Source organism: Spinacia oleracea, chromosome 6 (assembly GCF_020520425.1).
Source record: "Spinacia oleracea cultivar Varoflay chromosome 6, BTI_SOV_V1, whole genome shotgun sequence".
NCBI lineage: Eukaryota > Viridiplantae > Streptophyta > Magnoliopsida > Caryophyllales > Amaranthaceae > Spinacia > Spinacia oleracea.
In genome coordinates, this window is record NC_079492.1 from 89,499,418 (window position 1) to 89,514,300 (window position 14,883).

The 14,883-nt window shown below is 38.3% G+C and overlaps 1 protein-coding gene across 2 annotated transcripts; it reads right to left on the reverse strand.

The window, feature by feature from the left end:
• Positions 1-3,955: 3,955 nt before the first annotated feature.
• On the reverse strand, positions 3,956-14,221 carry LOC110787022 (somatic embryogenesis receptor kinase 2). 2 transcript variants are annotated; one of them, XM_021991602.2, is made up of 11 exons: positions 13,627-14,221; positions 12,259-12,391; positions 12,083-12,154; positions 8,161-8,304; positions 6,424-6,495; positions 6,254-6,325; positions 6,062-6,174; positions 5,562-5,693; positions 5,068-5,409; positions 4,560-4,954; positions 3,956-4,470 (listed from the first exon to the last, which is right to left on the reverse strand). In XM_021991602.2, the coding sequence occupies exons 1-11, from the start codon at positions 13,697-13,699 to the stop codon at positions 4,156-4,158; spliced, it is 1,863 nt and encodes a 620-aa protein (XP_021847294.1). In that variant the 5' UTR covers positions 13,700-14,221; the 3' UTR covers positions 3,956-4,155. The 2 variants fall into 2 exon arrangements, with proteins under 2 accessions (XP_021847294.1, XP_056689929.1); XM_056833951.1 differs by lacking the exons at positions 12,083-12,154; positions 12,259-12,391; positions 13,627-14,221 and having other exon boundaries at positions 6,424-6,500; positions 8,161-8,301.
• Between the last annotated feature and the right edge of the window lie 662 nt (positions 14,222-14,883).

Below are 14,883 nucleotides of genomic sequence, written 5' to 3' on the forward strand. Positions count from 1 at the left end.
AAACGCAATTTGCAATTAATTAACAATTACGAAAATTAATCACCCCTTTTAATTCTTTGCAAATTTGTAAAATTTAACCATGTTAAGAAATTAATATGGAATTAATTAGAGGCTCGTGATACCACTGTTAGGTTATGATACATATAAACGAATATAAATCATGCGGAAATAACCATAAATGCAAGGATTCCAAATTAATTGCCACATAACAATCAGCATAATTTAGATGCATACACTTTGTAGCGTGCCCTCCCTTGCTGCGCCCGAACCGAACAAGAACAAGTCTTTAGGACTCCAAGTGTCGTCCCTCCGTAGAAAGTCCACAGCACGTCCGGATCCGCCTTAAGATTGACCAACTAGAATCGCCCTTAAGGTACTAATAATATTCGGCTAATATGGGCAAGTGTTTGGCTGAATTTTTGCTCAAATTCTTACCTTTGAACACTTGAAAACTCGTTGTAAATTATGAGCCCTTAACTCATATTTATAGGCCATGGAATAAGTAATCGAATCCTACTAGGATACGAAATAATTAAATTAGAATCCTAGTAGAACTCTTATTTAATTAATTTATCTTTTAGGATTAGGAATTTAATCATCAATTGAATCCTATACGCTTTAGGTTTCGTATGTGAACACAAACACACACGCACGCACAGCAGCCCACGAGAGGCGCCATGCGCGCACAGCCCAAGCAACGCAGCCCAATTGCCACGAAGCCCACGAGCTGCCGCAGCCTTTGGCGCGCGTTGGGCCTGCCTTGCGGTGGTCCTGATGCAGCCTTGGGCTGGGCGTGTTTGTGGCGTGCGGTTGCCTTGCTGGACGTGGGCCTGGCTTCGTGCTGGGCCTTCGTCTAGCAAGCTCGTCCGATGCTAATTAGTACGACGCGCTTCCGATTAATTTCCCGATTCCGGAATTCATTTCCGATACGAACAATATTTAACATTTCCGATTCCGGAATTAATTTCCGTCTCGAACAAATATTTAATATTTCCGTTTCCGGAATTATTTTCCGATTCCGATAATATTTCCGATTCTGACAATATTTCCGTTTCCGGCAATATTTCCGATTCCGGCAATATTTCCATTTCCGATAATATTTTCCGATATGTACCATGTTTCCGTTTCCGGCAACATCTACGACTTGGATAATATTTATATTTCCGATACGATCCATATTTCCGTTTCCGGCAATATCATCGTTTCCGGAGTATTCATTTATTTGCCTTTGACGATCTCAGCTCCCACTGAAACCAAGATCCGTCGATTCCGAATATTAATTAGATAGAGTATTCCATGCCATTAAATACTTGATCCGTTTACGTACTATTTGTGTGACCCTACGGGTTCAGTCAAGAGTAAGCGGTGGATTAATATCATTAATCCACTTGAACTGTAGCGGCCTCTAGCTAGGCATACAGTTCACTTGATCTCACTGAATTATTAACTTGTATAATTAATTCTGAACCGCATTTATTAGACTTATCATTAAATGCATACTTGGACCAAGGGAATTATTTCCTTCAAGCTAGGACAAGTGGGAGACTGAAGGAAATAATGTCCTTGGTCCAAGTATGCATTTAATGTTAAGTCTAATAAATGCGGTTCAGTATTAATTAACAAGTTAATAATTCAGTGAGATCAAGTGAACTGTATGCCTTGCTAGAGGCCGCTTCAGTTCAAGTGGCATTAATGATATTAATCCACAGCTAACTCTTGACTGAACCCGTAGGGTCACACAATAAGTACATAAACGGATCAAGTATTTAATGGCATTAAATACTCCATCTATGGATATTCGGAATCGACGGATCTTGGTTTCAGTGGGAGCTGAGATCGTCAAAGGCAAACAATGAATACTCCGGAAACGATGATATTGTCGGAAAAGGAAATGTGGATCGTATCGGAAATATAAATATTATCCAAGTCGTAGATGTTGCCGGAAACGGAAACATGGTACGTATCGGAAAATATTATCGGAAATGGAAATATTGCCGGAAACAGAAATATTGCCGGAATCTGAAATATTGCCGGAAACGGAAATATTGTCGGAATCGGAAATATTATTGGAATCGGAAAATAATTCCGGAAACGGAAATATTAAATATTTGTTCGAAACGGAAATTAATTCCGGAATCGGAAGTGTTAACTATTGTTCGTATCGGAAATGAATTCCGGAATCGGGAAATTAATCGGAAGCGCGTCGTACGAATTAGCATCGGACGAGACTTGCTAGACGAAGGCCCAACACGAAGCCAGGCCCGCGTCCAGCAAGCCAGCGCGCCACACAAGACAACCAAGGCCACGCCAGGCCCAGCGCAAGGCCAGGCCCAGCAGGCCAAGGCTGCCAGCATGGCTGCGCGCGCAATGGGCTGCGAGCATGGCTGCTCGCATGGGCTGCGAGGCTCGCGTGGGCCGCAAGGCTTGCGTGGGCTGAGCGCCTGCAAGGGCTGTGCGCGGGCATGGCATGCGCGCATGCGGGCCATGCTCGTGTGTGTGTTTGTGTCCGATACGAATCCAAAATCTAATGGGATTCGTTTAAAGATTAAATTCCTAATCCTAATGGATAAATTAGTTAATAAGAGTTTTAATAAAATTCTAATTAAGCTAATTAGTTTCCTAGTAGGATTCCAATTTCCAATCCATACCCCTATAAATATGTGGCCCTGGTTCACAATTTATATACAAGTTTCAAGTATTCAAAGTGACTTTTTGAAAGCAAAATATCAGCCAAACAATTGCCCCATAACAGCCGAATATTACTAGTACCTTAAGGACGATTCTAGTTGGTCAATCTTAAGGCGGATCCGGACGTGCTGTGGACTATCTACGGAGGGACGACACTTGGAGTCCTAAAGACTTGTTCTTGTTCGGTTCGGGCGCAGCAAGGGAGGGCACGCTACAAAGAGTATGCATTCTAAACTATATTAATTGGTTATGTGCAATTAATTTGAATCCTGACATATAGGTTTTTCCGCATGATTTATGTTGTTCATATGTATCATAACCTAACACTCTTATCACGGTAGGAGAAACCCCAGAATTGATCAATGCCTTGATACGGAGCTTGTCAGCATCTGAAAGATTTCTACGGCTTCTGCAATATAATTTACCAATTTAGAGAAAATACAGTAAGAGCCTAAAATATTTCTTAGTTGAGAAACCATATAATTACAAATGGACTGTCCAAATAACAAACACTGGCTGTACAAGGCAGTTACTAAGAAGAATTAAGGTAACAACACAACGACTTGATCTGATAAAATACCTTTTAAATTAAACATAATCTGGGGAGACAAGCTCATGATCATGGAGCCCAACAAAGTCTCTCACGAAGCAAGAGTCGGTACTTGGATCCCACTTGAACTTGATTACATCTTGACACCCACATCTAGTTTCCGATCTTGACGGGCGCTTCTTATTTGGGTTTTCCAAGTATTTTAGCTGTCGTACACCTTCCTGCTGCACATTAGGTTTTTGATGTGAATTTACCATCCACTTTGCTCCTTACAGCTGTTTTGTTTCGTGCTCCGAAACCTTTTTCCTTGGCGCCATCCCTACTCCCTTCAACTCAGTTCAGCCACTTATTGTCCAACCTAGGCACGATTTCATCTATGCCTAGCTTGAGGGGAGGTATTGAACACACCGATTTAAGTTGAGCACATAGCATATACTACTGTGATGCAGGGGTCATCAATTACCTTATTACATGTACTAGTATAAATAGTTTCAGTAGTCCAATTGCTAAGCTAAGATCATTCGGTTATAATTGTGAGTTTGTAAACATAGAGCTTTCTCTCTCTAACTTCTTTTCTCTTAATAAAAGTAGTTCTAAGCCTGAGCCTGATGGTAGGCGATGAAGGATAAATCTCCTGTGTTGTGTGTTGATTCTGCAAGTTCTAATACAAACAGTAGTTGATACAACTGGATCGAGTACCACTTCACTTGTGTCAGATGGGTCAAAAATTAGTCGCATAACTTGTAGAGAAGTTGCCTTCCAATCCATGTTCATTGTCCGTATACACAAATAAATAAATATTAAGCCCAAAAAAGAGGCACTCAAGGGGTGACTTTTACCAGTTACAAGAACAAGACTAAAGATGATGAAAGAGATAATAATAAATATAATTTTAAAAAAAAAGGATTAAATGAAATTCATCTAGGACCAGATAATTCGACTGCATGTAGATTGTCAGTAGAATCAACAATCCAATCAGAGTTAGAGTGAGGAGCCAAATCCACCTCTTGTCGAAGAACTTCCACCTTCTGCCATTCGTCCCACCTCTCCGCCAACCCATCACCTTCAAGCATCCTTACTACTTCTGACATTTTTGGTCGATCCATTGGGTTGCCTTGCGAGCAAAGAAGTGCAACTTGTATAAGCTGTTCAACTTCTCCCTCTATGTAATTCGTTTGAAGGTCTGGATCCACAAGCATTTCTAATTTCTTTTCTTTAAGTAGTCCTTTCACCTGGGATTATCATCATTTACTCAAATTATAACAAGTGTTGGAGATAAAAGGTTTAATTAAATTGTACCCAAAAGTTCCAAGTGGCATACCCAATCGAGCAACATGACATCATCATCGTTAGCAAGTCTAGCAAGATCGAAAGCCCTCTGTCCAGTGATCAACTCAAGAAGCATTATACCATACCCAAAAACATCTGTTTTTTCTGAAGACTTTCCAGTAGATAGGTATTCAGGAGCTATATGTCCTATGGTGCCACGAACAGCTGTTGTCACATGAGTGTCCTTGTAGTCCATTAGCCTAGCCAGACCAAAGTCACCAACAACAGCTTCAAACTCCTCATCCAATAATATATTGGCAGCTTTTACATCTCGATGAATGATCTTCGGATCACAATGGTCATGCAAATACGACAGTCCTCTAGCAGATCCTAAAGCTATTCTTTTGCGAGCTGCCCACTCCAGTGGTGGTTCGTTTGGTGGACGCTCTGACCCATGAAACCAAGTATATATCAGTGCTATGGTCAGATCACATAAAAGATCATTGTTTGTTTTTATTCTAAATTGAAAGAAACAGGTCCCACAAACCAGATTTCTTTACCTCGTAAACAGGAAGCAACACTCCCGTTAGCCATGTAAGGGTAAACAAGCAGCCGCTCTGTTGGTGTCATGCAAAATCCACGCAGTCTGAGCAAATTTCGATGCACAGCCATGCTGATCATCTCCACTTCTGTTTGAAATTGCAGCTCACCGCCAGGAGTACGTTCTTCCTTCAGCCGTTTTACAGCAACCAATGATCCATCAGCAAGACGTCCTTTGTACACCTTACCAAATCCTCCTCTCCCTAGTATGTTTTTGTTACTAAAACTATCTGTTGCAACTTGCAGCTCTCGTAAAGAGAACCTTTTAAGCTGCCCCAGATGAACTTCAGGATCCTCCTCGGCTGCAAGATTCAAGGAAATGCAATTCAATAATAGCATCAAATCAATAAAATGAAGCCCTTACTTGCCCTGGCTAAGCGTGGTTGTAATCGGGATTTGTAATTGTTAATGTGCACCCCAATCGAAGGTTGAAATTTTTGGGGACTAGACTAACCAGGCACATCAAAGAAGTATTCTTGGGGCTTCCTACGCCGCCACCAGGCAAATAATATAGCAGGGGCAGCAAACAGTAAAGCAGCACCGGCAGCCACTCCTCCAGCAATCGCTCCTGTGGTACTGACGCCACCTATATAATCCAATTGATGAAGAATCAGTCAAGGCATAATGCACCATAGCAAACTTAGAACAGAAACCAAACAAGTGGAAGCACACACAAGAAGAGAAGCACATCAGTTACAGCTGAGTTTTTATGCATTAGCACTAAAACAGACATCAATTCACAAACCTAAATGTAGCAAGAAATGGTATCTCAAAACTACAGTTAATGAAAACAAAAAAATGTCAGATCCATATTTGCCAACAATATTAGATCCACATATTACTGTCAAGATGCATAAGCCCTTTCAAAATAACCAAGGCAGAAGAGATGCCTATCAATCAAAAGTGGAAACCTATCACAAGATAATGGGTAGTTGTTTCAGATCAAGAATTTACCTTGAGAATTTATTGGTGGTGGTGGTATGAAAGGAGGCGGTGGTGAAAAAGGTGGGGATCCAGGACATGGCCGCCCAGTGACAGGACCACAGAGATTTAAGTTATTAGCAAAACTGCAATTATAGAGAGAATAAAAGTCAGAAGCCCAACAATATTTATGTATACTCCACAAATATTCACATCCACACCAACCTTATAGGTGTAAACAAGGAAAAGGAACCATTGTCTGGAACAGCTCCAGCAAGACGATTGTTTGATAGATCCCTGATTATAGACAATGAACCAATGTCTTAACACTTCATATAAAACAAGTAACAGGGACAAGAAAACTAAAAAGATCGAGAAAGTACGAAGAAACTTACAAAACCTGCAATGAGGTGATATTTGTCAGGGACATAGGAATCTGTCCTGTCAGACTATTGTTGTTTAGCCGACTTTCCTTGCACATAAATTTCAAAAAACATAAAGGAAAAATGTTAGGACCCGGTATCTCTTAAATCAATTCAGAATTTCAGATGCACTCCAATTTTACAGATCTGATGCTTTAAAATTCAAAACCAATATGCAAACTTCATTAGCGATACTGTTTCATTAGTGCAAAATCGATTTAGGTGCATCCATCATCCTGAGTCACTTGCATTCTTTCATGTCAAAACTAAAAACATGGAAAGGGCGGCCTCAGTCAATTTGCATGGAAAAATACTTATATAGCTCACGTTTTAGATAATTCTCAGACACATGTCTGGTCCTTATTTTGGCTCTTTCAAGCCTCCCTATATCTTCACAACCTTTTCCCTCAAAAAAAAGTATCTTTACAACCTTGAAGTTAAAACAGACACAAGAATATGCCCACGACTGCAACTTGGCTTGCATTTCACTCACACCAATACATTTGGAAGGGACCATTAGCAGTTTAGCACCCTTAACGAGGGAAGGGCTATTCATTATGTGCTCAGTGCAACAGTTTTGAAAAAACACTGTAGCCTTGCAACATGTTTTCCCTCATTGACCTTTCACACATATTAAGAAATGTGGAAGATAGCTACTTAGAATAGCCTTCACAAGAGAAGCACATTAAACGCATAAAAGACAAATTGATGATGTTGTCAAAAAATCTGAAAGTACCAACTTGGAAAGGAGGACAGTGTGGAAGGAGTAATTCTTTAGTTTTATTTTATTATCCCCAGCTAAAGAAAAAAAAAAACCCATCCATTTAACACCCCACCTTCATAAACCTCACTCATCTCCAGTCCTTCAGACATATGACGCCACCATAGGCGAGATCATAAGAATCAACAATGATTGGTTTCCTAGTCTACCCCCCCCCCCCCCTCCTCTCTCCTATCCTTTCAACCATCTACTTGCGACATATGATGCCATCATAGGCGAGATCATAAAAATCAGCAATAATTGGTTTCCTTGTCTCCCCCCCCCCCCCCCCCCCTTCTCTCCTATCCTTTCAACCATCTACTTGCTAAGGGAAAAAAAAAATTAACAAAGAGATGTGAAAATTATTTTAAGAACAAGGGATTCGATGGCCGAGTTCATCTAAACTAGAACCTTGATATGACCCAGCGCAAGAGAAAGTAACAAGGAGAGAAAGCAGAGAATAGGGTTAAAGAGACAGCAAACACAAGGTCAGAGAACCACTGCTGAGACCTCCAACCGCACATCATCTCATTAGAAAAGGTATTTGTCATCACACTTATCTAAACCATCATTAAATCTTATTGAAACTAGGACACCTCTTTGATAACATTAACAGAAATACTACAAAAAATTCAGCTGATGACTTCTTTCACCCTCTAGACTAATAAGGTGTCTCAGCCAATGATTCAGCATTGACAGCCATAATCAACAAGGCAACAACTGCGGAAGCCTTGCTGAATGACAATAATTTCTAGCCCAAGGATAACATAGGACTACATAAGGCCATGCATAACAAGTAACAGGCTAACAGCAACACAGTTATGCAGGTACACTGAGATGCAAGTATGCAACTACCAAAAGAAAAAGAAGTAAAGAGTAAAGTGAAAAAATTTAACATAAATGTATATCCTGGTATAAATTTTAACTGAGCAAGGGATTAGTATACATACAGAAAGCGCAACTTTGATAGCTTGCCCAAAGACTCAGGAATTGGACCGCTGAAACTATTTAAATAGAGATCCAAACTGACCAAATTTGTCAGATTACCCAGCTCACTAGGTATTGGCCCACTGATATTGTTACTGTACAGTTCCCTGTCAATAAAGAAATACACTACTAAGTACATGTAATCTCATTACAAAAAAGAAAAACCTAACAGCATATGATGAAAGTTCCATTTCCAAGAACCAATAAATAACAATATTTGGATTTGCTGATCAAAATTATAGGTGTACTCGTTAAAATTCCTGTCAAAGCAAGCTCAAGAATGACAAGATGTATGCAAGTATTCAACTACACCCGAGACCCCTTTCCGTAATTCCTACAGCCTAAATTGGAAGATAAGACAATCTCTCCAGGCAGCTTCCTGTCTCTATTTATGAGAATAGAAAAGGCCCATTGCTGAAGCTCTATGAACATTCATGATATTTCTAGAACCTATGCAAAAATTTCCAAAGGTAACTTGAGATTCTGACATATAGCCGGTATAGCCCATGAGTTTTTCACTGATGGCTTAATCCCAAAAATATTAGAAGGACATGTCGCCAGTCGCTGCACAAGATTGTTTTAATTATTCTATGCATGTATGCAGGTTCATTAGTTTAAACCTTTGTTCTTTTTACCTCGTCATTTTCCTTGGGGAGAAGGGTTGGAAAACAATCCCTTCATCAGACATGCATTCACGCTGATTTTGCAACATTTGGACTCCAAGCATCTAGTCATCAAGAAATGATGAGTTGCTTCTGTGACTAATGTTTTTCCACCCAACAGCACATATCAACTCCTGGATTATTGTCCATTCTTTAAATGGTGCACCCGAATGTGCAGAGACTCATGCTAAGGAATGGTTGGCTTGAGTGCAAAGGTCCATTTCATTCTAGATCTTAAAGAATGATTCTTTCAATCATTAACCTGTGAGTCAGGCCAGGGTTTTATTTCACAGCTCTTAGAATTTTACATTTATTTAATTATCTATCCTTTGAGAACTGTGCAATTATATCTTTTTGTTTCCTTTTACAGAAGTAACAGAACCAATGATATTTACCATTATAAAAGGTTCACTTTGAAGTACTCACAATGGCTATCACAAATACCCACAGTATTTACGATTTTATATTTTAGGCACTTGTTGGGCGTTCACCCTATCGTCTTGCTTGTGAATCTACGTTCTCTTTAGTCCCAGATGCAGAAAGTGCCTATTGAACCATTGACATTGCATAGGAGAGTTAACATCTCAATTCCAAAACCACGCTTATACCATCATACCAAGAATAGACTTGTCATAAAATCTTGAGCTATAATAGCAGTATAAAGACTTGGGAAATAGTGACGTAGCATTTATAATTTTATATTACCCCCCCCCCCCACCCCCCACCCACCCTCTAAAGGCTTCTATAAGTTTGAGGTCAACCATGTATAATATTACCAGCCAGCTTGTTAGTGCCACAACACGTTGTTTAGACCCAGTTTACCTGATTTTTATTGAACTATTTAGACCCAGTTTACCTGATTTTTATTGAACTATTTAGACCCAGTTCACCTGATTTTATTGAACTATTTACTGATTAAAACTGAACATTACTGACCAAAACAGAACATTACTGATTGAAACTAATTTTTTACTTTATTTAGATTATTAGGAAGAAAGTAGGGGTTGCACCGATTGAGTTTAAGATGATGAAAAATCGTTTAAGATGGTTTGGACATGTGAGCAGAAGACAAAGTGATGCCCCGGTTAGGAGGATAGAAGGGTGGCAAAGTGATAGAATTGCAAGGGGTAGGGGAAGACCTAAGAAAACTTGGAGGAAGGTGATTGAGCACGATATGAGCTTTCTTGGGATTGAGGAAAATATGGCGTTGGATAGGACAGAGTAGAAGGAGAGAATATACATTGATGACTTCAGTTGATTTATACAGTTTTCATGTTTTTGTTTCTTTCTATTTTTATTTTATTTTTTATTCTTATTTTTATTTTTATTTTATTTTTAAAATTCTTTTAATTTTTATTTTTTTTAATTTACATGCTATTTTGAAATATACTTATTTTACTTATTCATTTATTTTAAACTTTACTTATTTTTTATTATCTCTTACAATATTTCTTCTATAATATATATATACATTTTTCTCTTATCTTACTTTCATTAAATCCACTTTCTCTTCCTTGTTTTTCTTATTACTTCTTGCTCCTTTTTTGTTTGATTGGTGACAATGATGATCTCCTACGACGATTCATGTTAGCCTACCCCAAATCATTTTGGGACTAAGGCTTTGTTGTTGTTGTTGTTTGTTGTTGTTGTATTGAAAGTGGTTTTTACTGATTCGTAGTGTTATTTATTGCATGAGATTACTTATTAAAACTGATTTTTACTGATTTGAGTGTTATTTATTGTATATCACTACTGGTTATAACTGATTTTTAGTGATTGCAATGATTTTTACTTATTAGAAGTTTGGAACTGATTCTTTGCTGATTAAATCTTTATTTATACACTGGAACTTATTTTTTTGAGGTGAACTGAACATTGCCTTAGTTGATAGAATAAACCCCTCCAACAAGCTAAAATTTTAAACTTCACTCCTTAGTCTTTCCTTACCCCTTTACCAAAATTACAGTCACTAGTTGAAACTGCACTCCTTGGTCCTTCCTTACCCTGGTGTGACTGTGAGGTCAATACAAGCAAGAATGGACAGCATACTTCAAATTTCTTTATCCACGCTTTCTCTATATTCTAGCTACGTTTCCAACTTGAATGTGATGTCATAACCCACCCAAGTTGACACTAAGCTATGTTCGGTATTATTGCAGTATCCTAGTTTCCGTTATTTTATTGAAAATATAAACATGAACCGCGTTCCGAAAAATCATTTAAAAACAAAATTACACTTTTATCCCAAAACCGCAGCGAAAATCTCGAAACCACTAAAAGTGGTTTTCGATTTTCTGTTTTGGAAACCGCATCTCTCTCCTCTCTATCTTATCTCTCCTCTTCTATCTCCTCTGAGTTTTTCATTCTTCAGTCCCTCGCAAATTCCGAAATAACAAAGAGAAGCTTAATTTCAAATGTGGGTAAAATAAATTACCGGCAAACAAGCAATAGTTGTCCACAGGCTCTTTAATTTTTTCCATTTTATTGACTTGAATTGGTTGAATTGTATTTTTTTTATAGTTGTTGTTGGCCTTGTTGCAAATCCAACAAAAAAGCCTTGAGAGAGAGAATTTCCCCTTCTTCAGTCAAATGATCTTCTGGGTCAGAAAATTCTAGCTCATAAATCCCCATAACCTGGAACTTTCTTCTTTGCATTTTAAGATTACTATTTTAATTTGATGATAAAGAGATATGAAAAAAATTGCAAGGGAAATATGGAGTTTAGAGTAATATGACTATGGCGGAACTGCTGATGTGATAACTGATAAGGTAGAAAGTGGAGGGGGTAGGAGATAATAATGGGTTATTATTATATTTTTTTGAGAAACAACAAAAATATCGATTCTAGATTTTCTTGTTATGTACTTCTTCAACAATAAAATAAAAGTGTTTTATAACAGTTTTGAAAAAATATAACACAAAAACTGAAATAACCTTTCAGCTTTTTAGGAACTTAAAACTCAAAACGGAAAATGATACCGAACATGTCCTAAACTTTTGGTTCTGTTTACAACCCCACGAGCAAATATTACCACAAATGTCAATCTGAATCACAATATGTAAGAGCTAATATTCCCAAACACTGTTGTCACAATATGTATAATGTAATGACCAAACAAATACAAGTGTCAAGGAATTTTCCATGGTAGGTTTTACGCAACTTATATCAGCAGATAGGAAGTTCACAACAAAAAGAAGAAACTTTTGTTTAGTTACAACTTACAAGTACTGAAGGTTTTTAAGGGACCCAAGAGCTGACACCAGTTGACCTGACAATGCAGCATTTCCTAGATCTCTAAGAATGCACAGAAGCAGAAAAAAAATGTAAGTAACTTTTAATATGTTATTAAACTTCAATAGCAAATGCATGAATAACAAAGCATGTAAGGTGGTACTTACACTCTAATTACACTGTTATCAGGATTGCAAGTGACATGAAACCATGTACAGGGATTCACAAGGGTGGGATCCCAGCTTTGCAAAACATTATAAGGGTCATTTAAGTTGCTCCTCAAACTATGAAGAGCATCCCCTGTTCAAATAAGAGACAACGAAAAATAAGCAGCGAGCTCATAGCCTCATACTTGGAGAAATCAACAACATCAGAATACCATCCAACAAATACACTTCATATTTTCAGGTAATATGATGTTAGAATTTCGACACAAGAACCAGAACATTGACTGCAAAGCACAATTAATAATCGCACCAAACGTATAGAAAATACGTCGAGGTTCCTATTTCAACAACATAGAGTTAGCTGATTCAGTTAAATGATGATAGTTTTAAAAAGAATCATTAAGAAGTAGCTAGTAAAAGAGAAGAGAAAGCAAGTGATGGTAACAAGTCCATTTCAATGATGATATGAGTAACCAAGTGAACCCCCTCCCCCCACCGCTCACAAGCCACAACCTCTCCTTTCGAAACTGCCACTTCATTTAAAGAGATATTCTAATGATTTTGATGGAATTGACATACGGATCTCAATTACCCTGTTGACTAGGCTATCTGCATAAAGAATGTGAAACCCTTCATCCGCATTCACGACAAACAACTAAATACAGGTATACATGCCAACATAGGAATCACAAAGTTGTGTATAGACAATCCAGAGGTTTTAAAGAACCCTTGATTATCCGATACCCTTAGCTCAACACAATACCAACCGAAGCTGAAAGAATCGAACACAGGACCAAATCCAAAGGTCAGAAATAGCTATTCAAGTATCATGTAGTATCACTTTGTCCAATGGTCGAAACAAGGTACTTCGGAACAGAACAAAGATAACAAGTAATACCACATTGGACTCGTCGCTTTCGGTCCCTGAGAAGTCACGGCGAGCAACAAAAACAGCTAGACAATGATCATCTAAACAAGAAGTGTTTGCTTGCTTTCTAGTATCAATGTTGACAAGTCACAAACCATCAACTACCCAACAAGCTCAATGAGGGACCACTTCAACTATCCCCCAAACAAAAGCAATTCCCATATAAAATTAATATGGAGATGCAAGTCAATTTCAGGTCTTTAAGCACCAATTAATTAAAATGACATTCAAACTAAATTCCCTTACTCGACAAACAAAATTCTTGTATGTGACAGCGCCACACCATAATACAGTTTTAATGTAATTGTGTAAACACAAAAAATTGCACAAATTCCATGAAATAGCACCATAATTCTTCAAATTTGACGGAAATTAAACTTACCCAGAAAATATTAAGCTGAAGAAGACAGAAATAAAACAAAATAATAATAATAAGATACCTTCTACATTTGCAGAAATGAACTTGAATGCGAGGGAAAGATACAAAAGAGAAGCTAAAACCTCAACCCACATGACGCTTTGTATATTTCACCTCACCTCAGATCCAAAAACCCAACATTCTAAATTCACAAAAAAGCTCAAAAACCCTAACACCCCAAATGAAGAAAAATTCCCAATTCCACCCTTGTTAACCAAGTAAAAAAACTTCAAAAAAAAAAACAGAAAAATTGAAAGAAATCTTGATCTCTTGAGCCTAAACTAAACCCCCAAAAATCAACATTCTGAGTTTAATTTAGTCTGAGCTACTTTTCCACAACTTTTCTCTCCTTTTCAATATAATCTCACACTTCAAGAACTTTTTGCTCTGTACACCTTTTTCTTTCTCTCACTACCAAAAAAAATTACTTTCTCTCTCCTCCCTATCTAACACAGTGAAATCCTAAATATATGACTTTCTCTCACTAGAGATGATAGAGAAAATGGGGAAAAGGGGAGGAGAAAGAGTGAAAGGAATGAGTGAAGGCGTGCAGGTAGGCTGGAGGCTGCCCGAAACGGGGAAAGGGGAAGCTAACCGCTGCCCGTTGACAGTCAAAACGGCTTCCCGCCTGTCTCTGACTCACTGAGCTCCGTTTAGGATGCTAGGTAGGATAGAGTGGAACCCACCTATTGACACGTGAGATAAGCCGTGTTTGGATTTTGTATTGTTAAGTTGTGGGGGGTTTGAAGATAGAGACAAGGTGTTTGTATTTGGATGATTCCAGCCGTTGATCTTTTTTTGTGGCCATGGAGATTCGATACAAACGGCCCTCTATCTTTTTACCCTTCTTTTATTGTTTTTTGACTTTTTTTGTTTTCCCATTAAAAGGGCTTGAATTAGTTTGTTGCACCATTAAGGTAAAAAGTTTGTGCTAGTAGGAGCGCAGTATCTTCAATATATTAAAACTGTCAAAAATTGATCCGATTCGAGAAATCGACCTGAATCGACCTGTATTTTTAAGAAATTGGATCCGATTCGAGATTCAAAATGTTGTTAAAATAGAACAACCGTAACCCGACCGTATCCAACCCGCTAAAATCGACGATCGATTTCAACCCGAACCCGAATCTGGCACCCGATCGAAATATAACAGATAACATAACTGAGTCAACTGGCCCTACCGAAAAATGATCTGAACCCAATTCAACACCCGACCCGGTGTCAACCCGAAACCGATTATAACCCGATGAAACCTGTTATTTACCCCCAACTTGTGACA